General features: G+C 41.0%; 2 protein-coding genes and 1 non-coding gene across 3 annotated transcripts in view; all 3 read right to left on the bottom strand.

Annotated features, from left to right (window-relative positions):
* LOC135107509 (cell surface glycoprotein 1-like) overlaps positions 1–20,790 on the bottom strand; it is a 197,507-nt gene extending 176,717 nt beyond the window's left edge. The window contains exons 1-3 of the mRNA XM_064017461.1: positions 20,672–20,790; positions 18,979–19,184; positions 13,170–13,358 (exon numbers count right to left, since the gene is read on the bottom strand). The gene's annotated coding sequence lies outside the window, so the exon portion shown is untranslated. The remainder of the gene's footprint in view (positions 1–13,169; positions 13,359–18,978; positions 19,185–20,671) is intronic.
* LOC135107243 (protein phosphatase 1E-like) lies at positions 12,914–21,552 on the bottom strand. The gene is made up of 5 exons (XM_064016902.1): positions 21,485–21,552; positions 20,672–20,787; positions 18,979–19,184; positions 13,170–13,358; positions 12,914–12,931 (listed from the first exon to the last, which is right to left on the bottom strand). Exons 1-5 carry the CDS (start codon positions 21,550–21,552, stop codon positions 12,914–12,916), a joined length of 597 nt encoding a protein of 198 aa, XP_063872972.1.
* Positions 21,553–25,986: 4,434 nt separating this feature from the next.
* LOC135107767 (U1 spliceosomal RNA) lies at positions 25,987–26,147 on the bottom strand. The gene has a single exon (XR_010271985.1). It is a non-coding gene; the product is annotated as a U1 spliceosomal RNA (small nuclear RNA).
* Between the last annotated feature and the right edge of the window lie 1,512 nt (positions 26,148–27,659).

Genomic DNA, 27,659 nt, shown 5'->3' on the forward strand with positions numbered 1-27,659 from the left:
TGGCTTGGACCTCCACCCCTTGCGTCTTCCCTCCCTTACAACAAACAGCCTCCCGGAACGCCCACTCATGAGAGCGTAGGAACCCCAGCGAGTGGAAATAATAGCCGATAGTTACGTGTAGGAGATGGGTGAAATTAGATGAGGTTAAGCGGTGGTTTTATGACAGGGGGGGAAGGTTTTGCTGTGTTGGTATAAAAATGTAAGGGGGAAGAAAAACAAAGTTGGTATTCGTGGTTGTTTTTACGTCAAGGTTAACTTTGTCTAGTGCATCTTTGGAATTTTAGTACAGCTGTTTGTTTGTTTGTTTGTTTGTTTGTGTGTGTGTGTGTGTGTGTGTGTGTGTGTGTGTGTGTGTGTGTGTGTGTGTGTGTGTGTGTGTGTGTGTGTGTGTGTGTGTGTGTGTGTGTGTGTGTGTGTGTGTGTGTGTGTGTGTGTGTGTGTGTGTGTGTGTGTGTGTGTGTGTGTGTGTGTGTGTGTGTGTGTGTGTGTGAGTGTATAGACGGTGGGTTGTTTTTGTATTTCTTGCTTTTAGTAGTTTGTATAATGCTTGAATTGTCTTTTTTGTCACTAAACTAAGCAACTAACTACCTAGCAGTGCATTTATTTATTTTTCTTGGCCTCGCTGCTTGCTCCCGGTGGTGGTCTCTTAGTGACTCTACGTGTTCCTCGGATCGCCTTGGGTTTCAGTTCGCTCTCTCCTCTTCAGAAGGGTGACATTCTTCAGTATACGAGAGATAAGAGACGGAAAGGAATGCAAGTTTCAGCAAAAACCTGCCGCTGAACTGGGCCTATAACTAATAGTGTCAAGTTATCAAAGTACCCTAAATACACCAGGATCTGGAAAAGTAAGGTCTGCTCAAGCCAGCCACTTGTAATGTCCATAAACGAATTATTCCGCGAAGAAGTTTGTCGAGTAAAAACTGTAAAACTGTAGTACTTATTCACAAACTCGTTGGAGTGATTGTTTCTTGTTGACTGAGTGGAAAGGAAGAGGTGGTTGATAATCTGATAACAAGGGGTCTACTTGTTTAACTCAGGTGGTGCACGCACTGAAGCAGCAAGCCAGTTCCAGCCTCGCCACCCTCGCCTCACGATGGAACTGGACGCGCCATGATGATGCACTTAAAATTTCTCTCTCTCTCGCCTCGTTGTATCTAATGGTCATGGCTAATCATTCTGCTAAGTACCACTGCACTTTAATGTTAAGGTCACTACATTAAATGATGCTCTAATTCATGTACAAACTGAGAACTAGAGAATACTTTACCATAAACATGTTCGACCCACGTTCATTTACGCATTAACGTATAACAGGGTTTATGGCGCGACACTTAACCTACACGAAGTACGTGCTTGTGGCTTGACGGCGTTTCATTACTGGTGTACAAATCCATAAAAGTGTCACCTGCTACTTCCTGGGGTGTAAATTAAGTCGGAAACAATATAATCACCTCACAACTGGCATCCAATCCTAACACTTAATATTATTGACTCCTTAAAGGTCACAGTGTGGGGTTTCCGGTGAAAGTACGGTTTTTGCCACCTCGCCCCCCTACCCTTAACCACGGGCCCCCATCACGCCCCCCCAGGCACTGTACCACCACCACCCGCGGCGCCCTCACCAGCCATTTAAAGGAAACGTGAAAAAAATACGACTAGCTTTCTTCGATTTTTTTTACATAGTAGATTAATGACACAGTATAGCAGTTTGATCACCCACGTTCCCTCAGTAGCTGCCTCGCCTCGCCGCGCCCGCAGCAGCACACTTAGCCACACACACACACACACACACACACACACACACACACACACACACACACACACACACCTGCTGCTCAATCTGATGCCCTGAATATTTATCGATAGTATTATAAATATCCACGAAGCTTAAGTATTTTTCATGGCTGGCAGGTTCCAGTTTGGGGCTTTGCTGTATACTGACAGCCATTAATTTGCTTACTCTGCCGCAGCAATTGCAGTGAAGCACAACAATGTCATCCGTTCGGTTTAGGTTAGGCAGGAGACTTGGCACCACACCAACCTGCTTCTCTGCATTTTTTTTTTTATTTATATGTTTATGATGAAAAACGTGGATGTACGAGATTATAGATTCCTAAAAACAACGGCAACAACAACAACAACAACAACAACGAAAAAACGGCAATAAAAAAAGAAAAACGGCAATAAAAAAAAAAGATAACATTTTATAACATCTACGTTGAAGAGTTTCCTGTTTAAAGTTAAATGATCTGAATATGCTAATCACACACACACACACACACACACACACACACACACACACACACACACACACACACACACACACACACACACATGGCATGGCGTGGTTGTGGCTACTATCACTCCCCGGCAGGAGCAGTGTGTGCCTGGCTGGGTACATAAGGCATCTACCTACACCTTCACTCCACCGACCTGCCACCTCTTGCTTGTCAGGAGTAAGTGCAAATAAATTCTTGAACTCTTGTTAAAGCCACGCATGCCGCTGACTGTCTGAGGCGCGGGTATGTATTAAGTGTACGGTGCATGAGTATATTTAAGGTGTATGAGTATATTAGACATTATAAAGCAAGTTGTGTTATTTTGGTACAGCATATACACGTTAAATTATTCTCTCTCTCTCTCTCTCTCTCTCTCTCTCTCTCTCTCTCTCTCTCTCTCTCTCTCTCTCTCTCTTTATGCCTACGGCTATCTAATGTGATTGCGACAAGGAAAAAAAAAATTAAACTTGAGCTTTACAACCTCACCACAAACACCACAACCTGCCTGCCTCCTCTTCGACCTTCATGTGGCGTCGCAGAACAAACCCCCACCCAGCACTGCACCTCGCGCCTCTCACCTCTCATGGTGCATTTCCTTCCCTCAGTGGTGGTAACCCAGACAGACCTCAAGCTTCCTGCCGCGCGCCGCATCACCGCGCTGTGTGTCTTGTTGCTTCTGCGTATTACACCTCACACACCGCGCCGCTTCATTTGTCGATGCCCAGCTGTAATTGACTTATTGTTCCAGACTTAGCGTACTTATATATTCATTTTTTCAGCCTAAGCCGATCTGTCACTTATTAAATATTTCTCAATCCTATCGCATCTATTTTTTTTTTTTCAGTCGCCTTAGCCAAACTTTCTAGCCAACATATAATTTTCTCTCTCCTTTTCAGCTTTTGTTGGTTTGTAACTTTCATCTACTTATATTTTTCAACCTTGTTTAAACTGTACTTATTTTTTTATTCTAGTTTTTGTTGATTCGCATTTTTTTCTCTCCTCTCTCCAGACTAAGCCGTTTTTTTGTAACTACACGTATTGGTTTATTGCAGCATTAGCAGACCTGCAACGTCTTTTATTCTAGTCCTGGCCGATTGGTAACTTTTTTTTTTATTATTATTATTCCAGGTTCTGCCACTCAAACTTTTCTCATACCGAGCCTGGCCGTGTATTTATGTATTTGATTATTTGTTTATTTTACCTATTTATTTTTTACTTTTTTTCGCATGGGAATTTAAAACAGGATCATTAAATACATCATATGAAAAAACAAGATCAATAAAAAAAAAAAATCTACATCCTTGGACTTTGTAAAGGAATTGCAACGTATAAGATTTGAGTTCAATATTTTACAGAAGAACAAAGAAAAAAGTATATATATTACAAAAAAAAAAAAAAAAAAAAAAAAAAAAAAAAAAATTCCACACTGAGTTAGCGGAGGAAGAAGGCAAGGCAGGAACGTGTGGAATGCGTACATGTTTTCTCACAGCGGATCAAATTGTCGTCTCCATGGGTACCATTCTCGCGGCGCTCTTAAGAAACAATCAAGGCGGTCTGCTGGATATTAGGATCAGTGTTTCCCTGTGTACTGTTCTGCTTCTTTCTTCATTTCTTGATCTCTTTTCATTTTCCACTTACTTTTATACGTATACTTTTTTTTCTTTTGTATTTATTTGTGTACTGTTATATTTCTATTTTGATTTTTTTGTCTTTTTTTTTTTTTTGCATTTTGTCTTTTTTGTGTACTGCTCTATCATTATTTCTTTGTCAATTTAATTTTTTTTACTTAATATCTTTTATTTGCCAGTCTTCATCTTTTATTTATTTCATTTGCGGGAGAAGGAGACACGACTTGGATATTCTTACATTTTCGGGTCACCCAAAGGAAAGAAAATGTATAAAAATAAAAGAAAGAAAGAAAGAAACGAAGAAAGAATGCAAGAGAGATCAACATGACGTACAACAGGAATAACTCAACTCTTTCTGAATATGCATGAACAAATTAGCACGTTATGAGACCCAGCCACGGACGCGCACTTACTTTCTGCAAACAGCGGGTGCGTTTCACTTTCGCGGTGGTGAGTGATGCATGGCTGGGAAAGGAAGGTGTGTGCTGGAGAGAGAGAGAGAGAGAGAGAGAGAGAGAGAGAGAGAGAGAGAGAGAGAGAGAGAGAGAGAGAGAGAGAGAGAGAGAGAGAGAGAGAGAGAGAGAGAGAGAGAGAGAGAGAGAGAGAGAGAGAGAGAGAGAGAGAGAGACTAACTACATACCTACAATGACATCTGGCAAAGGTGAGTATAGCATTATTGTGAACCTACGTGTGTGTGTGTGTGTGTGTGTGTGTGTGTGTGCGAACCCTAGTGGCAGCCTCCATGCACTGTGGAATGCGAGCGTTATCTGGATCCATCTCCTTTACGTGGCATCTTAAGGTGTTTGTCCTTCCCTTCCAACCAACCTAAGCACTGCACGAATAGGAGCGCCTCGCCAAGTGGCTGCCGCGTACCGCCTACTCGCAGTACCCGAGACTATAACACATCAAGTCTCTGTACACTGTCAGCTTTACACGTGGCTTCTTGATGGTCCAGGACTCGTACCAACACTCCCATTCCCAGGTGCAAGCTACGCAGTATGTTCCTCGTAACATGCTAGTATAGACTTCCAGAGAGAGAGAGAGAGAGAGAGAGAGAGAGAGAGAGAGAGAGAGAGAGAGAGAGAGAGAGAGAGAGAGAGAGAGAGAGAGAGAGAGAGAGAGAGAGAGAGAGAGAGAGAGAGAGAGAGAGAGAGAGAGAGAGAACAGACAGACAGACAGATAAGCATACAAACAGATAGATAAGCAGACTGACACTAAGTAGACAAGATAGATAAGCAGACAGACAGATAAGCAGATAGACAGAGAGGCAGACAAATAGATACTAAGTGGACAAGACAGATAAACAGACAGACAGACAGAATGACTGACTAAATGAATGGCTGACTGACTGACTGACTGAATGAGAGAGGAAGGGGCTGAGAACCAAGGAAGTTCACACGAGGAGGAATGAGAGTCGTGAGAGGAGCCCTGAGAATGAAATACGGGCGCTAATGTTGTAGGATTATGAAATAAGTGGCACATAATCAGCGGCCAGTGACAGTGTGAGCAGGTTAGGGAAGGATCACCATTAAGTAACCGAGCTGGGCGAACAGAATGAAATTTTTGCCTGTCTGAGTTTGAGATGGGCTTCACTGTACAGCGGCAAGACGAAAGGTTTAATAATTTGACATTTATTTATCTATGTGTTTATTCACATTTATCTTTAACGGCTGAATCCCAAGTGTAGATTATTACCGTTTATGGAATACACGAGCGGGGGAAAATGAAAAAAAAAAAAAAAAAAAAAAATCAGATACAAGAGTGAGTCCGGAAGATGATGTTTAGGGCAGAGGGAAGCAGAATACGCAAGTGAGTCAATTAACAGTCAGGAGCTTCGGTGTGTGGCCGCTCAACACGCCGCCAACAGTTTGATCATTATCTGGATGTTGCTGTCAAATGAAGAAGTCTGCTGGTCTGCTAATAAACACCGTCCAACATTTTTACTTTGCTGCTACAGAACTTACTTTCTGCACCATCACTGTCGGCGCTACGTGTGTGACTTCTAGAAAATGTCACTCACATGAGATAAAAAAAAAAAAAAAAAAAAAAACGATTGTACAGAATTTTCTCTTAACCTTGACCAGCGTTTCCCCCCCCCCCAAGTGTCTCCTTCTCCCCGCAAACTGCAACACACACACACACACACACACACACACACACACACACACACACACACACACACACACACACACACCACCGAATTACAGTACCAGCCTCCAAAACTCTGCTGCAAAAGTAGGAAAGTCTCTCTCTCTCTCTCTCTCTCTCTCTCTCTCTCTCTCTCTCTCTCTCTCTCTCTCTCTCTCTCTCTCTGTGTGTGTGTGTGTGTGTGTGTGTGTGTGTGTGTGTGTGTGTGTGTGTGTGTGTGTGTGTGTGTGTGTGTGTGTGTGTGTGTGTGTGTGTGTATGGTGCACTGCATTGCGTTGTGTTGTGTTGAGTTGCGCTAATCAAGCTGCGTTGCGTTGTGTTGTGTTGTGTTGCGTTGTGTTGTGTTGTGTTGTGTGCTTCCAGACGCGCGGACCCAACCCTACAACAAAGCTCGGCGCCGCAACACTCGGTCACTTCAGGAAGCCATCAAGCACTCCATTTAGCGCCGCCTCACGTACTGGTTTGTTTTTGTCAAGACGTGCCTGACCTCGGCCCAAAGATACGCGGAGAACGGAGGCGAAGGGGAAGCATGGAGGAGGGCTGAGTGAGGGGGCACGGAGATTGGAGGGGAAGGAGAGGGGAAAACGTCAGTCCTCACCCCATTCTGTCTAGCTCTAAATCTGCGATCAGCATTGCCGTTTAGTCACCTGCTGAACCACTTTTGAGCGTCATCAAGGCAATCCACATCATACTTTTTTTTTTTTTATCGTCTCAATATGAACATCTGATCTTAATTACGTAGAAATTAACTCGATTCCTGTACTGCCATGGTCTTGGGTCCTGGCGCCTCCTCTGTTCACAAACACCACACTCACTAAAATACCTAGTAAATTGCTATTTTTTAGTGTCTTCATTTCTTTTAAGATGTAAACATGGTTATTATATACGCACTACTTCTAGGAATTTGAAAAAAAAACAACAATGATTTCTCTCTCTCTCTCTCTCTCTCTCTCTCTCTCTCTCTCTCTCTCTCTCTCTCTCTCTCTCTCTCTCTCTATCTATCTATCTATCTATTTGTCTTTCTATCTACTTATCTATCTATCTAACTGTCCGTGTGTGTATATCTGTGTGCATTTCATCAAGCGATTCTTAACTAGTCAATGAAGTGTCAATCGATCTATATTTGCGTGTGCGTGCGTGCATGTGTGTGTGTGTGTGTGTGTGTGTGTGTGTGTGTGTGTGTGTGTGTGTGTGTGTGTGTGTGTGTGTGTGTGTGTGTGTGTGTGTGTGTGTGTGTTTGGCGCCACCTGGCTGGTGCATCACTGTGTACAGGTTTACCTTTCCCAACGCCCCCGCCTGATGCTTGGCTGGCAAGGGGAGAAGCGGGAGGCAATGGTAGGGGGTTGGGGGCGGCTCTGACAAGCGTATGCAGTGAAACTATCGTTACCTACTCTTTCTCTCTTGATCAATATTGACTTCTTTTCTCCCATCATTGTGTACAATACAGACAGAGGAACTCAGCCATGCGTGGCGACCCGCCTCACCCTGCCCCCACCCCCACCCTACTGCATGAGCTCTGACTCTCCATTCACCTTCCATGCATGAACTCTTTACAATTTCGCTACAATACACAGAGAAGGTCGGGTCTTGCCAGCAAGTGACCGCCTGTGTCGTCAGTGTGCCCGCAGGTGTGCCGCAGGGTGGAGAGAGCCGCTATGCTCCAGAACCTTGCTTTGTGAACACCCGGGACGCGGGGAAAGACCGAAAAAAAAAATAATCATCTTTCCAACACAAACCTTCTTTATCAGTTAATATATTTCTCTCCCGGAAAAGGCATCTTTTAGTGCGTGTTAAGAAAGCGTCTCGCCGTTCTAGAAAATACAATTTCCACAATATACACAGCGATTAACAAGCAATTTCGAAGCGGAAGTCTATGTGGCACGGCGACGTGCAGTCATATGAATGTCATGGAGACTGAAATAAACTTGTTACTGACAAATATCACATGATTTGAGGAAGCATTTCTTGTTGGAAGGAAGCGCTGTGGCCTGATATGACACCCCTGGACACCTTTAACCCTGACAGGGTACACCCCGCGCTTAACGATGCCCGACATGAGCGAACACTTTTACGCAGCACTGCTCTTTGATGGCGGCGCGGCTGCGAGCGATGCGTGAGGCGACATTTTCACCACTACGGGACTGCCCACCGAGACCTTCAGGCAGGAGGCAGACAGCTACGCGGCGGTGCAGGACACGACAGCCTTGTGGTGTGGCCGCGGCGATGACCACAAGGAGCAGTGCAGCCTCGCACACCACAATAAAAAGCACCACAAAATAGAAAAAAAATAAAATAAATAAATAAATAAATAAAATAAAAATAAATAAATAAGTAAATAATAGTAATAATAAAAAAATAATAAATTACTTTCACGCAGTCACACAAGGGAATTATTCCCCCCTCCCCCCGCTAAATGCAACACTATTTATACCCGGAGAGAAGTGCTCAGAGTAATCTCGTGCATTCAGGTTTGTCAGCACTGCATGGTGCGCTGAGGTGAAGCTAAGACTCCATTCTAATACTATTTTTTTTTCTTTTTATGAGTTCATTTTGTCTTCTATGTATATAGGAAAATGTCACAAGTTGTTAAATAAACCTAAAAAGACTATGCTGTTTACACACACACACACACACACACACACACACACACACACACACACACAAAGAGAGAGAGAGAGAGAGAGAGAGAGAGAGAGAGAGAGAGAGAGAGAGAGAGAGAGAGAGAGAGAGAGAGAGAGAGAGAGAGAGAGAGAGAGAGAGAGAGAGAGAGAGAGAGAGAGAGAGAGAGAGAGAGAAACTGAACCTCAGTGTATGAGCAGATGTGGGTTCCACTCATGTATTTTCAATATGATGCACTAGGCTATATCAATAATGCAATAAATATCTACACAAAAATGTTACATGATGTGGTTTCTACCCAAGAGTAGTTCTGCCAGTGTGCAACAATACAGCATTGCATTACAGTGAACACCTTGGGCTCACACTCAGCCTTACTATTAGTATTAGTAGCTAGTGTGATGTGTATATCTTCACTAAGTGTTTGTACCCATTTACTGCACTAGTGTAGTGATTACAGCTTTTTTTGAACTGCTTAAAATATCAAATACCAGGTTCTTGTGCCTAAACACCATAAACCAGAAGGGTAAAACACATCTCTGCTGTTATGTGCTTATTATGTTACTGTTATTTCAGTGTTGCTGCATACCATTTTTCTCCACATAATTGATTTGTGTGTCATTTTCCCATAATATAGTTCTAAATGAATTAAGAAAAGGTGTATTTGTATAAACATTGTATATCCTTTCATTGACAATATTTTATAAGATTAGGGCATATATCCTCCTGCCCCTTGCCATGCCTCCCTTTTTGCACCATCTCCCTGCATGATGTCAACACTGCAATATCAACCTATAATTTAACTCAGCTTCATCATCTTCTCAACACCCTCTGTCTTTTGTTATAAATTCAGTAAAATGTTGAAATATTTCTTGCCCTTTACATAGCAAATAGCAAGAACTTGGGTAACCTAACAGAACACCTCCTGTACTAAAAGACTAAACACAACAAAGTCGAGAAAACAAAAATCATGCAGTTGCATGATTTCAGTATTAAGCAAATATTGCCTGCATGTAGGCTTTGCAGGTGATGACAAAGCAGAATGACAATAAGCTGACAATGTAAACTTCAGTGTGTTGGTCAAGAAAAAGAAATAATAAAAATATAAAGTTTCCAATTCAGTGACAGCTTCATTACCTTAAATCTAGTACTGGTAAAAACAACTTCATGGAAGCTTGTATATCTAATGCCTAATTGTATCAGCCCTGTTGTAGTGTACAAGAGTTGAGTGAAACTCCTGTTGTCTTGCCTCCACATCTTTAATGTTTTAATGTAATGTTTTAACGTTTTAATGTTATAAAATTTTTTTATCAGCACCAAGTTTACATCCAGCTCATTCTATGTGACAACATGGCACTTCTAATTGGCTTCCTTAAACTGCTTCATTTTTGTTTAAGCACCTTATCTTTTTCAGTCAATATTCATGAATTGTTGCATTGCCATCATCTCTTATCAGAGTTTTTTTTATACACATTTTCAAGTCTCCTTAATGCTTTAAACATCATAATCACATCTACCCCTTTCTTTCCTTTTCTTCACTTCAACTATATTATTAAATGTGCATTAAAAGTACAGAACATGGATAAAAAATCAGAAGTATGAAAATGATGGTGCAGACCTATGCTGGTGCCCAACTAGATGACAAAATATGCAGATGATAAATGTGAATAATCCTATGAACAGGTGAGCAAAGGTATGAATATGGTGAGCACTTTCAGAAATCATGCCATGTAAGAAGAGTTGCACATTGCACTATAAGTATGCCACAAAGCTTTCAAATTAAACTCTTCTCTCCTTCATGGCATGAGGTGGTAGTCCTTACAGGTTACTCATGCATCATGAGCTGTGCTGTGTAGCACTTACATAATGGGAAGGACATCAATCAGATGTTTAAGTAGCTAGTGCCACCTCATGAAGCTGTGTTCTTTAAGATACATTTTGGCAACAGCAACATGAAAAAACATTTACATGTACCACTGAACCCAGTTGGCCGATGGCAGCTAGCATCATGATCCCCTGTCCAAGGCATACTGAAACAGAATACTGCTTGGCATTTTGTGTACATGTAAACAGACAATGGCCAATGATATCTTTCCATTCTTAAAGACTGTCCAGCATTACATTTGCCATCCACTCATTAGATCAGAAAGATGTTAGCAGTGTAGGCACAGGATGCACATACCATGGCAGTGACATCTTCCTACAAGCAAAGATTCAGCTGTGAATATCTTGGCAAACAGCCACACAATTTTTATCAAGTTTATGATATTCTAAAGGAGTTTTATCCCTTTAAGAGATGTAATACAATAGTTTTTGTATATTTGCTCTATGCTGATCCTGTAACTAAAAATGCTACGAACTATGTTTTGTGATAAAATAGTTTTCAGCAAAATTATCTCCATTTTTATATAAAAACTATGTTTTACAGCCTTAATAATGATAATACATTAAATTCTGCAAGAGAGACATATTACAGTACTGGGATATGTAAATAATAATCTGCCTACCTATATAAAGGTGCCTCTCATTTTACATGATATACAGGGATTTGCAGAAACTGAGTAAACAAACTGTATAAAGGAAACATAAAGACTAATGGAAAAGAACTTTAGAGAAGATTTGACCGATTAAACTGCACTATTTTGTCCTAGAATTTATTTTACATATATTTACATATGCTGTACCAAGCAGTTTTTTTTTTTTAAATGAGAAAATCACCTCCAAAGTTTGGCAACATGTAAACATACATATCTCAGGAACTGAAAGAGATATTCCATTGCACTTTCTTTTTAAATGTTGTGTAACGTCTCTGCTATCACATACTGTCATGGTCATTGCAATAATGGTGACAGTAATAATGTAATGATGATTAATTTGACTACAGTGATAATGAGAATGTCAACATTAAAAGTAAAAGTATTAATAGTTTATTAAAGTTAAAAAAACAAGAGGAAAAGAGAGTTTTACTGCATTATTATTTTACTTACATCGCTGGATAGTCATTCTGTTTCATGTCAGTGTCATAATTCATGAATGCGTTGGGGTAATCAGCATCATTGTCAATGTCAACCCTGGTGGTCTACAGCAGCTGCCTCTCGCCCTGGCTTTGGTGAAGAACTTCTGTCCTTCCTCTTCACCACTCATATAACTCATAGCAATCATATTTTGGTGGTAAAATAGTACAGAAATGATAGTGCTTGCGTCTCCACTTGAGTGTAAACAGAGTCTGTTACCAGCAATGGAATTGTGGATGATGATTGGCCAGGAGGGTGTCTCCTGTACTCCCATTGCCTTAGAAGCACTCGATGGCACTATGCACCTTGCATGGCTAACTGTCATTGGCTGAGAGTTCTCTACACTACATGGTCCCTTTAAAGAGACACTTGTTATCTGAGCCCGGGGCTTAGCTCGAAGCAGTGCAATGGTGGGGTTAAAGTTAGGTTTACTTACTGGGAATTTCAACCTTATTGCTACATGCATTCTGTACCTCTGACTTGTTCATCAGATAGAGGGATGTTTGGGGAACACAGTGCTATACATAACTCAGTTTCGGGTACTATGGCACTTGGTACAGTATGATTCCAAGTGCCTCAAATATGGTAAGTGGATAATACCAACACCAAGTATTTATCCTTGTTTCTTAATCTAATTTTTAATATAAAAGCTAAAACAATAGAAATGCAGAAAAGCAGGAGAAATTCCCTTATAAGGTGCAAATGAACGGTTGAGCTTGATCGTGCTAAACTGAAAACTTCTTGTAAATTCAATTAAACTTAATATGTTTTAAGTCATATTAAATTGAATTTGTGTAAAAAAAAATGTCAACTGACAGCCACCTGTACTAGGCTGACATCTCCCAAAAAAAGAGTAGCCAAGATGAGGTACCCACATGCACACACTCACATTGCCAAGCATTTCCTCACATCTCAGCCTCTATGCCTCTAGGAGGTGAGAGTACCAACTTCACCAACTACACTGGGTGAGTTAGTTATAAAACACAGCCAGACCTCTTTGGATTAAGACAATAACAAAAAGTAGATTACCTCTACTGCACCATACTAACATACACATCCCTTTTTTCCACAACTAATCTGATAAGCTGATTGGACTAGGTGCAGGAGAACCTTCTGTCAATGGCTTTCAGGCCTCCACAAGGCTAGACAAACCAGTATGTCACCCACCATTTAGACCTGACATATTATGGGCAATCTCAAGAATCACAGACCCTACAGTAAGTGTTCCTCAAGATATACACTGGGGCTGTGAGATAACACATAGCACAGACATACCCAATACTACCACACCCTACATCAGTACCCATATAAACTCAAATATTACATCCTTAAATGGGGCTTGGTGATAAACAACAAACACAGAAGGATAAAGAAACGAGATATAAAAGAAAATAAAGGAATACAAAGAAGAGAAAAAGGATAAAGATAATGGTGATAATGATTATGATGAAGATAAGGAAGAAGCAAAGGGAAGAAAATCCTACCTCTTTACTGGCTTTCTTGATGAAGTTTGTGTCAGTGATGTGGAAGGCATGCTTCAGGGCGGCTTCTGGGTTGGTCTCGTATTGTGGGTTCTGAATCATGTACTGGTGAAGGTGGGCGGCGCTGTACACGGCAGCATCTATCCCAGCATGGCCATCAAACACTCCATAGTAGGCATGTGGCTGCTTGAACTGAAACAAAGGAAAATAGTCATCAGTTCACCATGAAATCATGTCTATTTTTGTGAGCTGATGTGTATACATTTCCAATCCATATATTTACTGAACACTTACTGAATAACACTTTTAGGATGTTCACTGTATTCTGTATTGCCAAAAGTGCTGTTTCTTCTACACTACTCACAAAATAATTAAGATCTGCTTTTGATTTAGACTAAGCATTTATTTATCTGTGACTTACAATTTTTATCTTTATCACTAAGAAACTGTCTACAGAAGGGGAACAAACAATAAATGATTTGTTTTATGTACATATTTTAATAAGAACTGAACTGCACAGTAAGCAATGCTAGAGTGCAGGCCGTGTGACACAGCAAAAATCTAGTTAGCTCTAATGAAATCTGAAAATTTTAATAATTGTTACTGAATGAAATTTATGATGCTAATCGTACCTACTTTCACAGTGCTACTCAACTGACAAATAAAACATGATGAAAATCATACTGAAAGACATTATATGGCTCCGCCAAATCAAATTTACAGTACTTTCAATTCTTTGGAAATTGAGGATAGTGCAAGTCATAAAAATGGTCACGAGCATGCCGGTGAAACTTAAGATAAAGGCATTAGGACACTTTCTAGGGAAAGTGTAGATTGTGCATAAGACTTCACAGGTATCTGGAAGTTCATATGACTGGTATGTGGACATGATATGGATGGTGACATAAATCATGAACAAACAAATGTCTGGTCAGGGTTTCAGATCAAAATTAATGTGTGGCCCATTTTACAACATGAAGTTTTCATTACAAACTACTTTCTATTGCCTTTTAGAAAGGTTCTTCCCACAAAGATGTTATGTCAATGATAACGATAACAACAACAGTCTTTCACTCATCACTTCATCTTACACTTCCTATCCTTACAGTTTACCATTGGAAACACAGAGAACCATAGATCTGAGGGTGAAAGTTGACCTTGACGTAATCCATGAAAGTAAAAAGAAGCAGCGCATGAAGCTGTGTAATACTTTGGCTTTCAATTACATTCCTTCAATATTGGAGCCAAACTTTTTTTTTTCTATGTCCACATTTCCTAGCCTATTATTAGGGCCAGGACAGTAATTCTTGTGAAAAGACCTTGAATTCAGATTTTGGTCAGTTGTTACCTTGAGTGGATGCCTTTCCTAAACTCAGACCATTGCCAGAATTCAAATCCAAGTGCCTGAGGACACCTTGACCCCCAAAGCACACACACTACTGTACACTATACCATGGTAGCCCTTTAATAGTGAAGAAAGCTAACTCATATCTTTTCCCAGATTTCTGCCCTATAGTGACACTTTAAATAATTCAGTTGATCAATCCAAAGTTTTCCTATGCACTACTCATCCACTAATGAACAAGAGACACAAAATCAATAACTGACCTACACATGATGACTTCCTAAAACAATCAAGGTCCCTATATACTGAAAGTCTGATATCCCAAACATTACACCAACCATATCGTATTTCTTATCAAGTCTAGATAATTATCTTATGTTCTTATGTTCTTATATTTCTTATCAAGTCTAGATAATTATTAGATGTACCAACCACATTAACCTTTAAGCATGACATGCCAGCATTCAACTCAGGAATCATTCACATTACTGCTACTCATTTTCCAGTGTCTGGCTCATGAAGTCATGCCATACTCAGCAGTGTAAAAAAGTATGAATCATGGCATTGTTACACCATCTCCAAGGCATGCTAATTTTGATATATGCTATAGTCACCAGCTTCTGCAAAAGCAATTCCATTTCACCACTGTACCACACACTCACACACACACTCACACACACATCATTCATGCTCTTTGCCCTCTCAGCCCCTGGTGGAAAGGGATAGTCTTGTGGACCACTGTACTACACCCCATGAGCTTAAGCACAGCACAGCAGACTAGACAACATAAAACAGCAACATTGAAATGGTGGATATGTAATGACAAACATATAATGGATTGAATTGGGAGAGGCTTGTAAGGACAAACAGAAAACTGAGAAAACATCAAGCAAGTAGTATTCATAACTGCCCATTGAAACAAGGAACATTAGTCTCACCAAACTGGAAAGAAACAACATGGTATCCTTTCTTCCTGATCACCATAACCTAAGAAGACATCTTTTAACTTGTCACCATTCCCCGAGCTTCCTTAAGTAATGGATATGCACAAGCTGAAGCCACTATGATATGTTGTGAGGTAGTTTGGTATGGAAGCCAAAGTCCTACTACCTACTGTCAATAATTCTAGGAGCTACAATATACTTTGCCCAAGGAATTTGTCCCTCACTTCCCCATTATCACATAGAAGAGCCTGCACCTTCTTCAATCCTTGGTTAACCATTTGACTACCACTTGGTACACCTTCCCATAATTACCAATCACTCAGAGACATCTTTACTTGTTCTACATCCACATACAATCTTTAAACTGGATAGAAATTGGAAAATCTTTTCCTTTTAACTCACTACAATCTTTAAACTGGGAAGAAATTGGAAAATCTTTTCCTTTTAACTCACTACAATCCTTAAACTGGGTAGAAATTGGAAAATCTTTTCCTTTTAACTCATAACATTCTTGTAAAGGCTTATAAAGATTTCATATGCATATGATTTGCATATGGTGCTGATAATTGTTTTGCATCAAAGTGAAAGGGTTAAATAAGAATGCATCAACACAAGCATTACCAAAGTGACTTCTCAAAACAAAGTAGATGCTGTGCAGTCATAGTATGAGGGATCTTTAAGGAACCAGTTGATCTGTACTTGTCCAGTGTTGATATTTCAACAATGAAGGACATGTTGTGTTAAAGGGGAAATAGGATGAGAGAGTTGGCGAGAGAATGAGGGGCATCAGAGTCTGCCAGGAGAGGAGCAAATAGAAACAGACATCAAAGTTTACTAATAGGTATTAGTTTCCTAATAGATATGTGATTTACTTGTACTGTTACAATCCAGAATATCAGTCATACTGCAATACAGTGCAAATTTATGTGATATAATGACAGTTCAACAGCAATCTCATGAGGTATTCCTATGTGTAGCAGTGTTACCATTGTGTGTAACGTAATTCTAGGGAAGAAATCTCATAATGTAGTTACTAAGGCTGTCCATCTGTTTACATACCAGGCTGACATCCCCAGTGAAGAGGATTACCAAAGATTAGGCACCCAGCTACACACACTAATGCTCACCATCACACACATGCACTTCCTCATATCTTAGTCTAAAGGCTTCAAAGGAAATTTTTACTATTAATAATATTTCACTAATACTATAAAATGGCTAATAATTCATAGATATCAATAATAATAGTAACATTATAGTTTAGGATTACTTGAATGTAATATGAACTATAAACCACACAAATCCTAGACTTCCACCACAGGGATTGTTACCATCTGCACCACCCATCTCTACAGTCCAGCTATCAGGTGATAAACAACACCTCTATCCATACAACTCATAAAAAGAAAATAAACCAGCCAAGCAGCACTCTTCAAGAATTCATCAATTATAAAAAAATCTGCATCATGTGAAAATATTATGATGCAAATGGATGAAACTAGCATTCAGGAACAAAAAACAGTTCTATCTATCTATATACCAGGTTAGTAATCTCACATGGGGTGCCCCAGACCAAATACCACACATTCATGCATACATCATCCACACTTTTAGCACCATTGGACCCTGGTAGAAAGAGATAGTTTTGTAGACAACCCTACTACACCCCAAGAGCTAAAGCATACCACAGCTGGCCACATACTTCCACAGCAAAACCCAACAACATACACTGGTTTACCTGTGCCTTCATAATGAGACCATTCTATATCCCCCACACCTACTCCAATGCTTAGACCACAGCAGATATAGGGTACTTTGTATGGAGTGCCACACACTAATGGGGTCACACCAGACAATAAGCAACACACTACATAATAAATAAAAACATAAATAATAAAATCTTGATGTTCTTATTTCACTAAAAACTAGTGTGTAATACTGATTGATACAAGTACTGACACCCCAAAAAAAATATGGGTATAATGAACATATTTACTAATAACTGGCAAGTGCAAATATAATAATTATGGATTTACTGAGCAATGTCTTTAAATTTATTGTGACTTCAAACAAGAGTCAGTAAACAGTTATGACTTGGAAGAGCCTCTTTAAAGGGTTCTTTCACTAACATTCTCATTATAAGATTTGTTTATAATGTTCTGATACTGGTAACAAATTGCATACCAAAATGTATCAGTGCTTTAACATTCTGAGCATCACATTCAGTAATGAAGACAAAACTTTTGACACAGACCTTAGGCCCTTTGTTTGGCATGTCTTTATATTCTATGTAGGCAATGTGGTCCACAAGGTCAAAACACACACACACACACACACACACACACACACACACACACACACACACACACACACACACACACACACACACACACACTACAAAATATTTAAAGATAAAAAAAAAATGAATATGCACTGCATGGCAATTATTTTAATCAGCATTCCAGTATTTCCTTCTTCATAAATTATGATTATATCACATTACAATATCACAACCACTTTCTCTTCAATACTCAGATTCCTCATGTTGTTCATTAATCATCAAAGAAAGCATTACTGTGTATTACACACCAACACTGCCATTACTGCCCTTTTCATGACAAAGTCTCATCTCCTGCACCATCATCAACTGTCATCACACCACCATCACCATCATCATCACCACCATCACCATCACCATCATCATCACCACCACCACCACCACCACCATCACCATCATCATCCTCTAAAATTCCACTAAAGGGCAAGAACCTCCCTTGACCTTCTTCCCTCATCAATACTCCAACATCAATGCAGTATCTCAATCAATAATCTTACAGTCTTAGCCACACATGTTGTCACCAGCACTCCCAAGTATTCCTGTTACTGAGCTCCTCTTCCACTATTTCACCCCCATTCATATCAATCAGTATTTATTCTTTATTGTATTCTATAACTGTTATTATTTTTTTCTTTTTCTTTTCTTATAGTTTTGGTGCCCTTGGCCAGTGTCCCTCCTATATAAAAAAAAATATATTGTTATTACTTAAATATATATATCACTGCACATTCATGTAATATACTACTCATCAGTACTTTAAGTAATGCTATTACTACATTGCCTATCATTGCTCCAATACAGGAAATTCTCTTGAAGGTAATAACATTAATAAGTATTTCCTTATATGTATTTCTTTACTATCATATCAGAGGTAACAAATATCACCCTATTTAAAAGTGCTTCATCCCATACCTTAATTCCTAAAGTTCATCCACAATCATTACTCCATTTACTGCTATTACCAAACTGCCCACTAATGCTTCAATAAACATTCTTTTCCTTCACGTGATATCAACATAAGCAGGAATTTTACTACCCCTGAGTGAGCTATGTGTTCCCTTACTACTCTACACACGGCTATTATCACACTACTCATTACTGCTTCCATAATGATTTTCTCCCCTTCAAGTACCAACAAAAACCAAGTCATATATCTTCAGTCCTGAGTGCTGTGTGTGCCCTTACATTAAGGCCATAGAGGGTGTTAAGGTCGTGGATGATGACATGTCGGTCCTCCATCTTCCTGCGTCCATTCTTGATAGCGAAGTGACTGATGGGGTGGTAGCGGGGCAGTTTCTCCACCTGATCCACGGTGAGGGTGGACTGCAGTTCCTGGATCACAGTGTTGGCCTTGCTGGTGACATCTTGTATGAGCTTCAGGATGTCATAAGCTGCGGGAGAAGAATCTCAATTAGTCTGCTGTCATGATGGAGTGTGATGGATTCATGTGAGAGCTCAATACTTCATATGAATTAAAGAGAGTTTCCATTAGCTTGCTGTCACTAGAAACTATACACATAGTTTGATGGATTAATGTTGCAATAACTTGCTGTTAAATAAATAAAGGTCGAGGGTGCTTTCCTTTCTGAATATGGGAATAACAAACAGAAGGTATCAAAAAGTAAACCATTGTATGGTATTTTTTTCTCTACACATACAAATTAAAAATACCATGAGTTGGAAAATAGAATATATATACAAATCTTAGAGAGAGAGAGAGAGAGAGAGAGAGAGAGAGAGAGAGAGAGAGAGAGAGAGAGAGAGAGAGAGAGAGAGAGAGAGAGAGAGAGAGAGAGAGAGAGAGAGAGAGAGAGAGAGAGAGAGAGAGAGAGAGAGACATTGGTTAGCGCGTGACAGAGGACCAGTGTTTATAATGGTGTCCTCAGTGGTTGGCAGTAGTGGGACCATAACTAAATTCTATACATTAAATTTCATAACCTGTCTCTCGCAGCGAGCGGCGGGACGCAACACTGGCGGCTGGCTCTACAGATCGTGGGTAGTATTGTGACCCACGCCAGGCTGTCCACTACTTAAGGATGATAAGTATTTGAAAGTGTACTCAAAGATAATAATAAATGTCGGCTTCGCTGGACGAGCAAAATGATTCCTGCAATGACGCTGATGGGCATTTAATTAAGTTATGTAAAAAAAAAAAAAAAAAAAAAAAAAAAAAAGGTCGAAATACCAGTGAAATCATCCGTACCTTTGTCATGCACATCTTGTTATTCTGCATAATTAACGTATCTAAGTATGAATTCTAGCTTAACTCTGGAAGACTAACACAACATGCTAATAAACTTACGCTTTGTAAAGAAATATCTCCACAAGTACCTATTACTGATACGATGTTTAATAATGTTGACATCTAAGTTGTGTGGCGCCTGTGAGACGTACCCCCGTCACTTTCCTCCCCCTTGCCCGTCTGAAGCACCACGCGGGTACTCACATACCCACACTTCTACGTACTACACACAACGCATTCAATCTGACTTACACATATCAACTCTCGAAAGCCGAGATCTTGTTGAACTACAACCACCCCCCACGAACTCGTGTCCCGTATTCCATCTTTCATTATGCAGTGAAACAGACATCGCCTAGCCTCGGGAGAAAGGAGGCACGGGAAGGCAAGCACTGCATGCCTCCCTGCTCCCCCCACTTGACCTCCCACCCAACGCTTCCTCATAAAGACGTGGGAGTCTGGACAGCGAGATACCGACCAACTTTAACAGCCATGTTGTGGCCAAAGTTAATATCTTGCCTGCCATGTTTTGTGTGTTGAGCTACACCACTAGTAAAGTTGGGTACTGTGCGCCGTAAAGTGGTGCAACACCCGCGCTGGCTGGGCTGCTAGGCGCGTTGGAGCAGCACGACTTACTATGGTTGGTGTTGGAGGTGTCCAGCTGGTCCGTGTCCTCGCCGTTCACCTCCAGGTTCCTGATGGATGTCCACACCTGGTGGCCCACGTATTCCCTCACGTACGGCGGGCATTCTCTGAAACAATAAAACATCACGTCAGGTTTTTGTCACTTTCGGTCTGGTCTGTCCACGACAGGTGAGGCAACACTGAAAATTCAAAGAGTATATTCAAATCCTGGATGGTATATCACAGGTAATGACTAAAATGGCAAATAAATCAACTATAATGTGTGTGGCTGAACCTTCCCTGCGTTACTAAGCGGGACACAAAGCGTGGCGGTCAGACCAAACGGAAATTCCATACATGAGTACATAGATCGGAGACCAAGTAAAAGTTTGCATAATATATCATCTGCCATTACAGTGCTCGTGATGTGGCTGTCAAAACACTACAGAGAGGACCAGCAGGCATTACCCCCCCCTCCCCCCCCGCCACACACACACACACACACACACACACACACACACACACACACATTTATTATTATTATATGTTTATTGACCACAGCAACAATGTACAAATAGAAATCTGATTAATAAATATTAATTTTTAAGACAATTCACAACCACTGTAGTCCATAAAAATAACTGATAGTAAAAGAAAACTAAAATTAGAACTAAAAACTAAAACAGAAGCATTAAACTAATGTAGATAAAACTGTAAAACGTACACTGATCTCAAATCTTAAACAATATTAAAGATGAAATCTAATACAACTAACACGATAAAAAAAAAAAAAAAAAAAAAAAAAAAAAAAAAAAAAACACACACCCACAAGCCTCCACGCGGGGGTCCACTCGGCGTGTGCAGCGCGGCGCCAGGTGGTGGACGAGGACCATCCTAATTATTATTGTATCCCTGAAAGCCCTTCATTAGCCAAGTCCAGTTCTCATGATTCTCAATGTTCTATTTTTTTTTTCCTGCCAGCATCTTTCCCACAAGTACGTAATTAAACGTGAGCTGCTATGGGCGGGGGAGGACGAGCGGCGCCAGGCCAGCCACCAGCCGGGTGGCACCACTCAGTCGCGGCTCACCAGACACACTCGTCCCGCACAGTGATGGTCCCTCGGCTTACACGGCTGATTGCCTTCACACATCAGCGCATCATTACTTTCGATCACATTTTAAGTCTGAAACTGGTTATTTTACCCTTGAACAAGGTGATGTAATAGCGAAGCAACAGACAGGCAAAGTCACAGAAAGGAGCCTGGCTTAGTCTTCGGTCTTTTCAGTAGCAAGACACGCCCTTGTTGCAGACTTTCATTTTTTTCCCCGTATCAAACAACATTAATTTTAAAACATTTAGTTCACTGTATTGTAAAGCTCATATACGTAGTACGTCTATGCTAAACTAATGTTACTGCGATGCAGGTCATAAATAAATAAATAAATAAATAAATGATAAACGAATTTCATTTTCATAATCTAAGAGAGTGCCAGAATGATAAAATCCTGAGCAAAAAAGAAATCTGATAACAAACAGACCTTAAACTAACAAATATAAAAAAAAGAAAAAATCAAATTTCCATAATACGATGCCGTTACTGTGACGTAACAACAATTTCTAGATGCGAAAAAGAAGCTACTTATCAGCAGAAATTTGACATCGATTTCCTTAAAAGCTGAATCTTCCTAATGCTGCAAGACACAATAAGGAAAATAAACACGCCTCAAGAAAGACATCATGCAAAGGATACCAAAGGAGGAAGGAAAAAAAAAGGAATAATAATAATAAATAAATAAATAAAGGTTCTGCAAAAAAGAAAAAAAAATCTACACAAAAATATACCAACACACTTGCTCTATTTTTACTTCTTTTCTTCCCCAGATTGCTTGACAACCGGGGCGGGCCAACAACACTGGCTGGGCGTCACGTGGGAACAGCAGCGGAGGACGGGAGTGTCTAGTGCCTGATTACGTGCTTGGGAAAAACAGAAAGAAGACTAATAACTTTCATTGTTTACTAATATCTCAAGTTGTTCAGGGCCGGGTAAAAAAATCATCATCATAGTTGCATGTTGCTCGCAGGCTGCAGTGTAGGGACCCTTGGAAAACGGGATCCACCAATATTTGAACGATCTGGATACAATACTCGTACACTCTACAAGGATTTTTACTCTACCGCTAGCTTACAATCTACCGGAATGTTTACACTGTTCATAGTATACAGTGTACTGGGAGGATTACATTACTGATAGTGTACAGTTTACTAGGATGGTTAAACCTTAAGCAGTATACAATCTACAGGGATTTTTAGTGTCGGTCTTATACAGTACAGAAGGATGTCTATGCTGTTTACTGTCCCCTTGTTATGAGTAAGACAAAAATGCTCTGAACGATTCACTTTTCCTTTTCTTTCTTCTTCTTCTTTTTATCACGGGCAAACATGATGCGTTTACATAAGAGTATTTTCTGTGGAAGCTGCATGACTTGTGTTGATGGGTGGGAGAGAGACACCACAACACCACGGCAAGGGTTCTACATAGGTTAGCCAGACAATAATAAACCTGCTGGTCCTTACGTGGGTGAGAGGGAGGCTACTCCACGTAACTGATTCATTGGCAAGAAAGACAAGGCAACACAGAACGCGGCTCCTTTGTGTTGAGTTGTTTGGTGTCGGGAAATAAAACTGCTCAACCTTTGCCATGGCTTCCCCTTCCCATCAATCAACGCCACGTATTTTTCTTCACGAACTAGTTTCCCAATATTCTCTCTCTCTCTCTCTCTCTCTCTCTCTCTCTCTCTCTCTCTCTCTCTCTCTCTCTCTCTCTCTCTCTCTCTCTCTCTCTCATTTGTGCATAATTCTAAAGGCTGTATAATCGCACTGTTAAAAGACACACATTTTGTATATTATAAAAAAAAATCACCTGCACCAGTGATTTTACTATTCAACCTTAGCTTAGATAGTGAAGCTCACCACAAATTCACAAACAGCTTCATGAGGTCCAAGAAGTCTGGTGTTGTGTGTTCTTCCTTCGTGACTTTCCCAGCGGATTCATGAAAGTGAAAAGCTTTTGACTGACTCACATTCCCCATTAGCTTATCACAAACAGCCTTGTAGGGGCCAGGAGGTGTGTTGTTTGTTCTCCCTTTGTGTTCATTCACGTTTCTTTGTGAGTTTGTCTGCGGGATCAAGATGAAAGTGAAACGCTTTTGGCTGACTCATATTTTCCAGAAAGCGTGCAGCAGCCTTCAGCCGTGCACGACTGCTCGGTGATTGGCGTGGCTGGCTCTGTCGCAAGGTTGACGTTCTTTTCTCGGCGACTGAACTCAAAAGGGCGGGAACCAAAAGTCTTTAAAACACAATAAGTTCAGGCAAACGGTCCGTCGCGATTAATTACCCAACTGTATTTCGTATTCCTGTTCTAAGTGGGCGTAACTCGTAACTGCGTATCACATTTTTTGCTGGAAGTGTAATGCGTAGCTGTATTTCGTATTCGGGCTGTCAAGTATAAGTGATCGCTTCACATTCTTAAAGTAAGCATATGTATTTCACATTCCTGCTCTGAGAATAAGTATTATAAGTAGCTATTTTATATTCCTGCTCTGAGTGTAAGTAGCGTTGTCATGTTTGTATTTGTCATGGTGCCCAGAATACATGGAGAAGGGAAAGCAAAGTACAAGACTGCAACGAACACAGAGAGAAGAGGACATTATTAGGACATGCATGGCTGAAAACAAGTAAACTGAGGAAACAAAGAGAACAATACATAAATTTTGGATAATAAGAGAAAGGAAAAGGAAAGATAAAGAAGACAAAAGACCCAGACAATGAGAAGGGACGTCAGAAAGTGTCGTTGAAGAGGCAACGCTTCTGACAACAATAAAAAATAATATAAAATAAGATGAAAAAAAAAAATAATAAAATAAATAAATAAAATATAAGTGTACGTCACTATTAAACATTCCTACTGCAAAATATATAACTGCATTACGCACACCTGTTTTAAGCACAATTAACCGCATTTCACGTTCCTGTTCTAAGTGTACGTAACAGCACCTCATATTTCTGCCGTAAATACGAGTTTATATACAGACCAGGAACAGCAAAACGCAATATTCTACAGTTAAGATGATGTGACCTTCGATGGATGCCCGGTACGATGATACATAAAAGGGGGATGAAGATGATGATGTATAATTATGAGAGAGAGAGAGAGAGAGAGAGAGAGAGAGAGAGAGAGAGAGAGAGAGAGAGAGAGAGAGAGAGAGAGAGAGAGAGAGAGAGAGAGAGAGAGAGAGAGAGAGAGAGAGAGAGAGAGAGAGAGAGAGAGAGAGAGAGAGAGAGAGAGAGAGAGAGAGAGAGAGAGAGATGACAAAAGGACAAACCAGAGGAAAAAAAAATTGTCAAGAATGAGAAAAAGAATAATGAGATTAGATGGAAAGGAAGGGAGACTCAATATGATCCTAATGGGTTCTTTCACTTGCAGGGGACAAAGGATGAGGGCAGGAATGGAATAGCAGACAGGGAGTTAACGCAATGACGAAGGTATGACTGAAGTGTTTAAGACATGAGAGGTTAGAAAAAAAGCACTGTAGTAAGGATATGAATAGTGTTGGATTAATGGGGAAGTTTAGCGTCGCGTGAAAGTGTGGGTAAGTTGTCAAGTAATAGAAGGTGGATTTAAAACAGTGATGGGTATGAGTAGTGTTATATGAGTACTTCTGTGTGATTCATGTGTTAAATGAGTACTTTGTGAGAGGAGTCTGTTAAATGAGTACTTCGTGTAAGTAATCTGCTAAATGGGTACTTTGAGTAATCTGTTAAATGAGTACTTTGTGCGAGTTATTTGTTAAATGAATACTTTCCATTATGAGTAGCATTATATAAGTAATTTCTGCGTGAGTACTGAGTTTGATGAATACAGCAACAACAACAACAACTACTACTACTACTACTACTATTACCACCACCACTACTACTACTACTACTACTACTACTACTATTACTACTACTAAAACGACGACTACTTTAAGAATCCTTGTCGTATTTCTATTTCAGAAATCTATAGTTTCGTTTCCCAGCTCCTTCAACACACACCTGTAATTTTACTGGGAGAACAGGGGCAGGAAGCAGACTAACTGGAGAAAAGATGAAGAGTGTATTCAGCAGAACAGGTGAACAACAATAATTAATGAGGATTGTTAAGGTAACGAAGTGAGCAGGTGTTTAATTAAGAACGGAGGACATACACGCTTCCAGTAGTAGGAACAAGGTTGGTGTCGCATCGTGAATAATGTTACCAAGAACCTCTTTTCCTCAAGTGTGATGAGGCGGGGATGCGAGAACGTAGTCCCTCTAACAAAAAGTTGGCACTCCAATTAATCACATATGGATTAATCACAAGATTCAGCATCGACGGAATGCAAAGGCGGTCCTCGCCCCGAGAGAACCACCTTCGTGATCACGGTGTCGCCTGCGCCAGGTAAGTATACATATGTTAGATCTAGAAAAGCCTCACGCGTACACAGTTCCGCCGTCAGGAGGTGGCGGAGGCTGGCGCTGCAAGAGGCGCATAAGAGTCGGAGCGGCAAGGTATCCCGCGGGTTGGTGGCCTCCTCGGGGGCGGGGAGACTAGCAGTCCTGGCCCTTTTAACTCTGGCTACCCTCGCCTCCACGGCCCGCATGGTGGCACGGGACTGGAACTCCCGCCTGTCTTTCCCCGAGGAGTGTGTGGAGCTGAGGGAGGTCGACAAGGCCGTCAGGAGCCTTGGTCTGGACGGCCTGCCAGAGTACTGGGAGTCCTGCTTCACCCTGCAGGACCGGCTGTGGACTGCAGCTCGACCTGTCTCAGAGGCTGCTGCAGCCCTCCTGCAGGGGGTGGCAGGACGCTTGCACCACGTGGCGCGGAGCGTCCACCACACGGCCACGGCCCCCCAAAGTAATCTAACTACAAGCTAATATCAAATTAGCTAATTCGACTACAAGCTAATATTAAAAAACTTTATGCATGTTTTTTTTTTTCAAATTTACAATCTAAATTTGCACAGAACCATTTTCTTAGAATGAGAAGCCACGGCCATCAAAGGTCACCACGTAGAGACCTTCACTAACGGGTAGTTCCATAATATGGGACTTCGTCTGCTAGAGCGGCGTGGTCTATCAACATAAGGGCACGGGGGCATATAAAAAATGGACAACAGGCCAGTCGTGAGCACAAGGCAGCTCCTGTTCTTGTAGAGCGCCCTGCCGTCTGTCTTCCTCATCCTTAAATCCAACACCAAGGTTTTGTTACTCACGCAATACGCCTATTACTGACCCACCGTAACGTGACCCACCTTCTTCCCTTGACCTGGGGATTAAGTGACCTCTCTGACCCTGTTTCACTGTAAAGGCAGGTCGTCACGTGATGGTCGTTAGGGGCACGACATATTGTGAAGTGTCATGCAGCAGCTATCCCACAGCTCAATATGCTCTACACCACAACAATCCCTCTGAATCATGACACCACTTGTACGTGTTTATATGTCAACACTTTGAGGAAGCTGGAAGGCCCTGTGGCCATGTGTTTTATTAATAAATTGGTGTGACCGCCGATCACGCTATAGTGCAGGACTGACTGACTGAAAGCGGCGTGACGGGCAGCCATTCCAGCAGCGTCTGGCTGTGCTGGTGCTGCCAGTAACCGCTGGTGCCAGCCAGGCAGACTGACTTCAATGAAGAATTGCGAGCAATCGGTCACTCAACAAAACACGTGAACGCTTCATCATCCGGGAGATAAGAAATGTACAGAAATGTGGGTGTGTTGAAATGGTCGAGTTCAATGCCGGTCTGTGTGAGACGCCGGCTGAGGACGCCACGGGGAGCGGCGCCGCCAGGGAGGCTACGCAACCAGCCCTCCTTCCCCCAAGCGCCCCTCCCCCTCTCTAGAATACACGGATATTCTATTCCACGTGGGCAAAGCCTCTCCATACATAGACGAGAAAGAGAAAACAAAAGCAGCAG

The sequence above is a fragment of the Scylla paramamosain genome, chromosome 15, assembly GCF_035594125.1.
Source record: "Scylla paramamosain isolate STU-SP2022 chromosome 15, ASM3559412v1, whole genome shotgun sequence".
In the NCBI taxonomy this organism is placed as follows: Eukaryota; Metazoa; Arthropoda; class Malacostraca; order Decapoda; family Portunidae; genus Scylla; species Scylla paramamosain.

Bases quoted from the DNA above. Each gene is read 5' to 3' on its own strand.
- LOC135107243 (XM_064016902.1), bottom strand. From the start codon at position 21,552: ATGGTCCTCGTCCACCACCTGGCGCCGCGCTGCACACGCCGAGTGGAC. The intron at 20,788-21,484 runs GTGTGTGTTTTT...TTATTGTTTCAG, and splicing joins CCCCGCGTGGAGGCTTGTGG to AGAATGCCCGCCGTACGTGA. The intron at 19,185-20,671 runs GTAAGTCGTGCT...CTTCTCCCGCAG, and splicing joins CACCTCCAACACCAACCATA to CTTATGACATCCTGAAGCTC.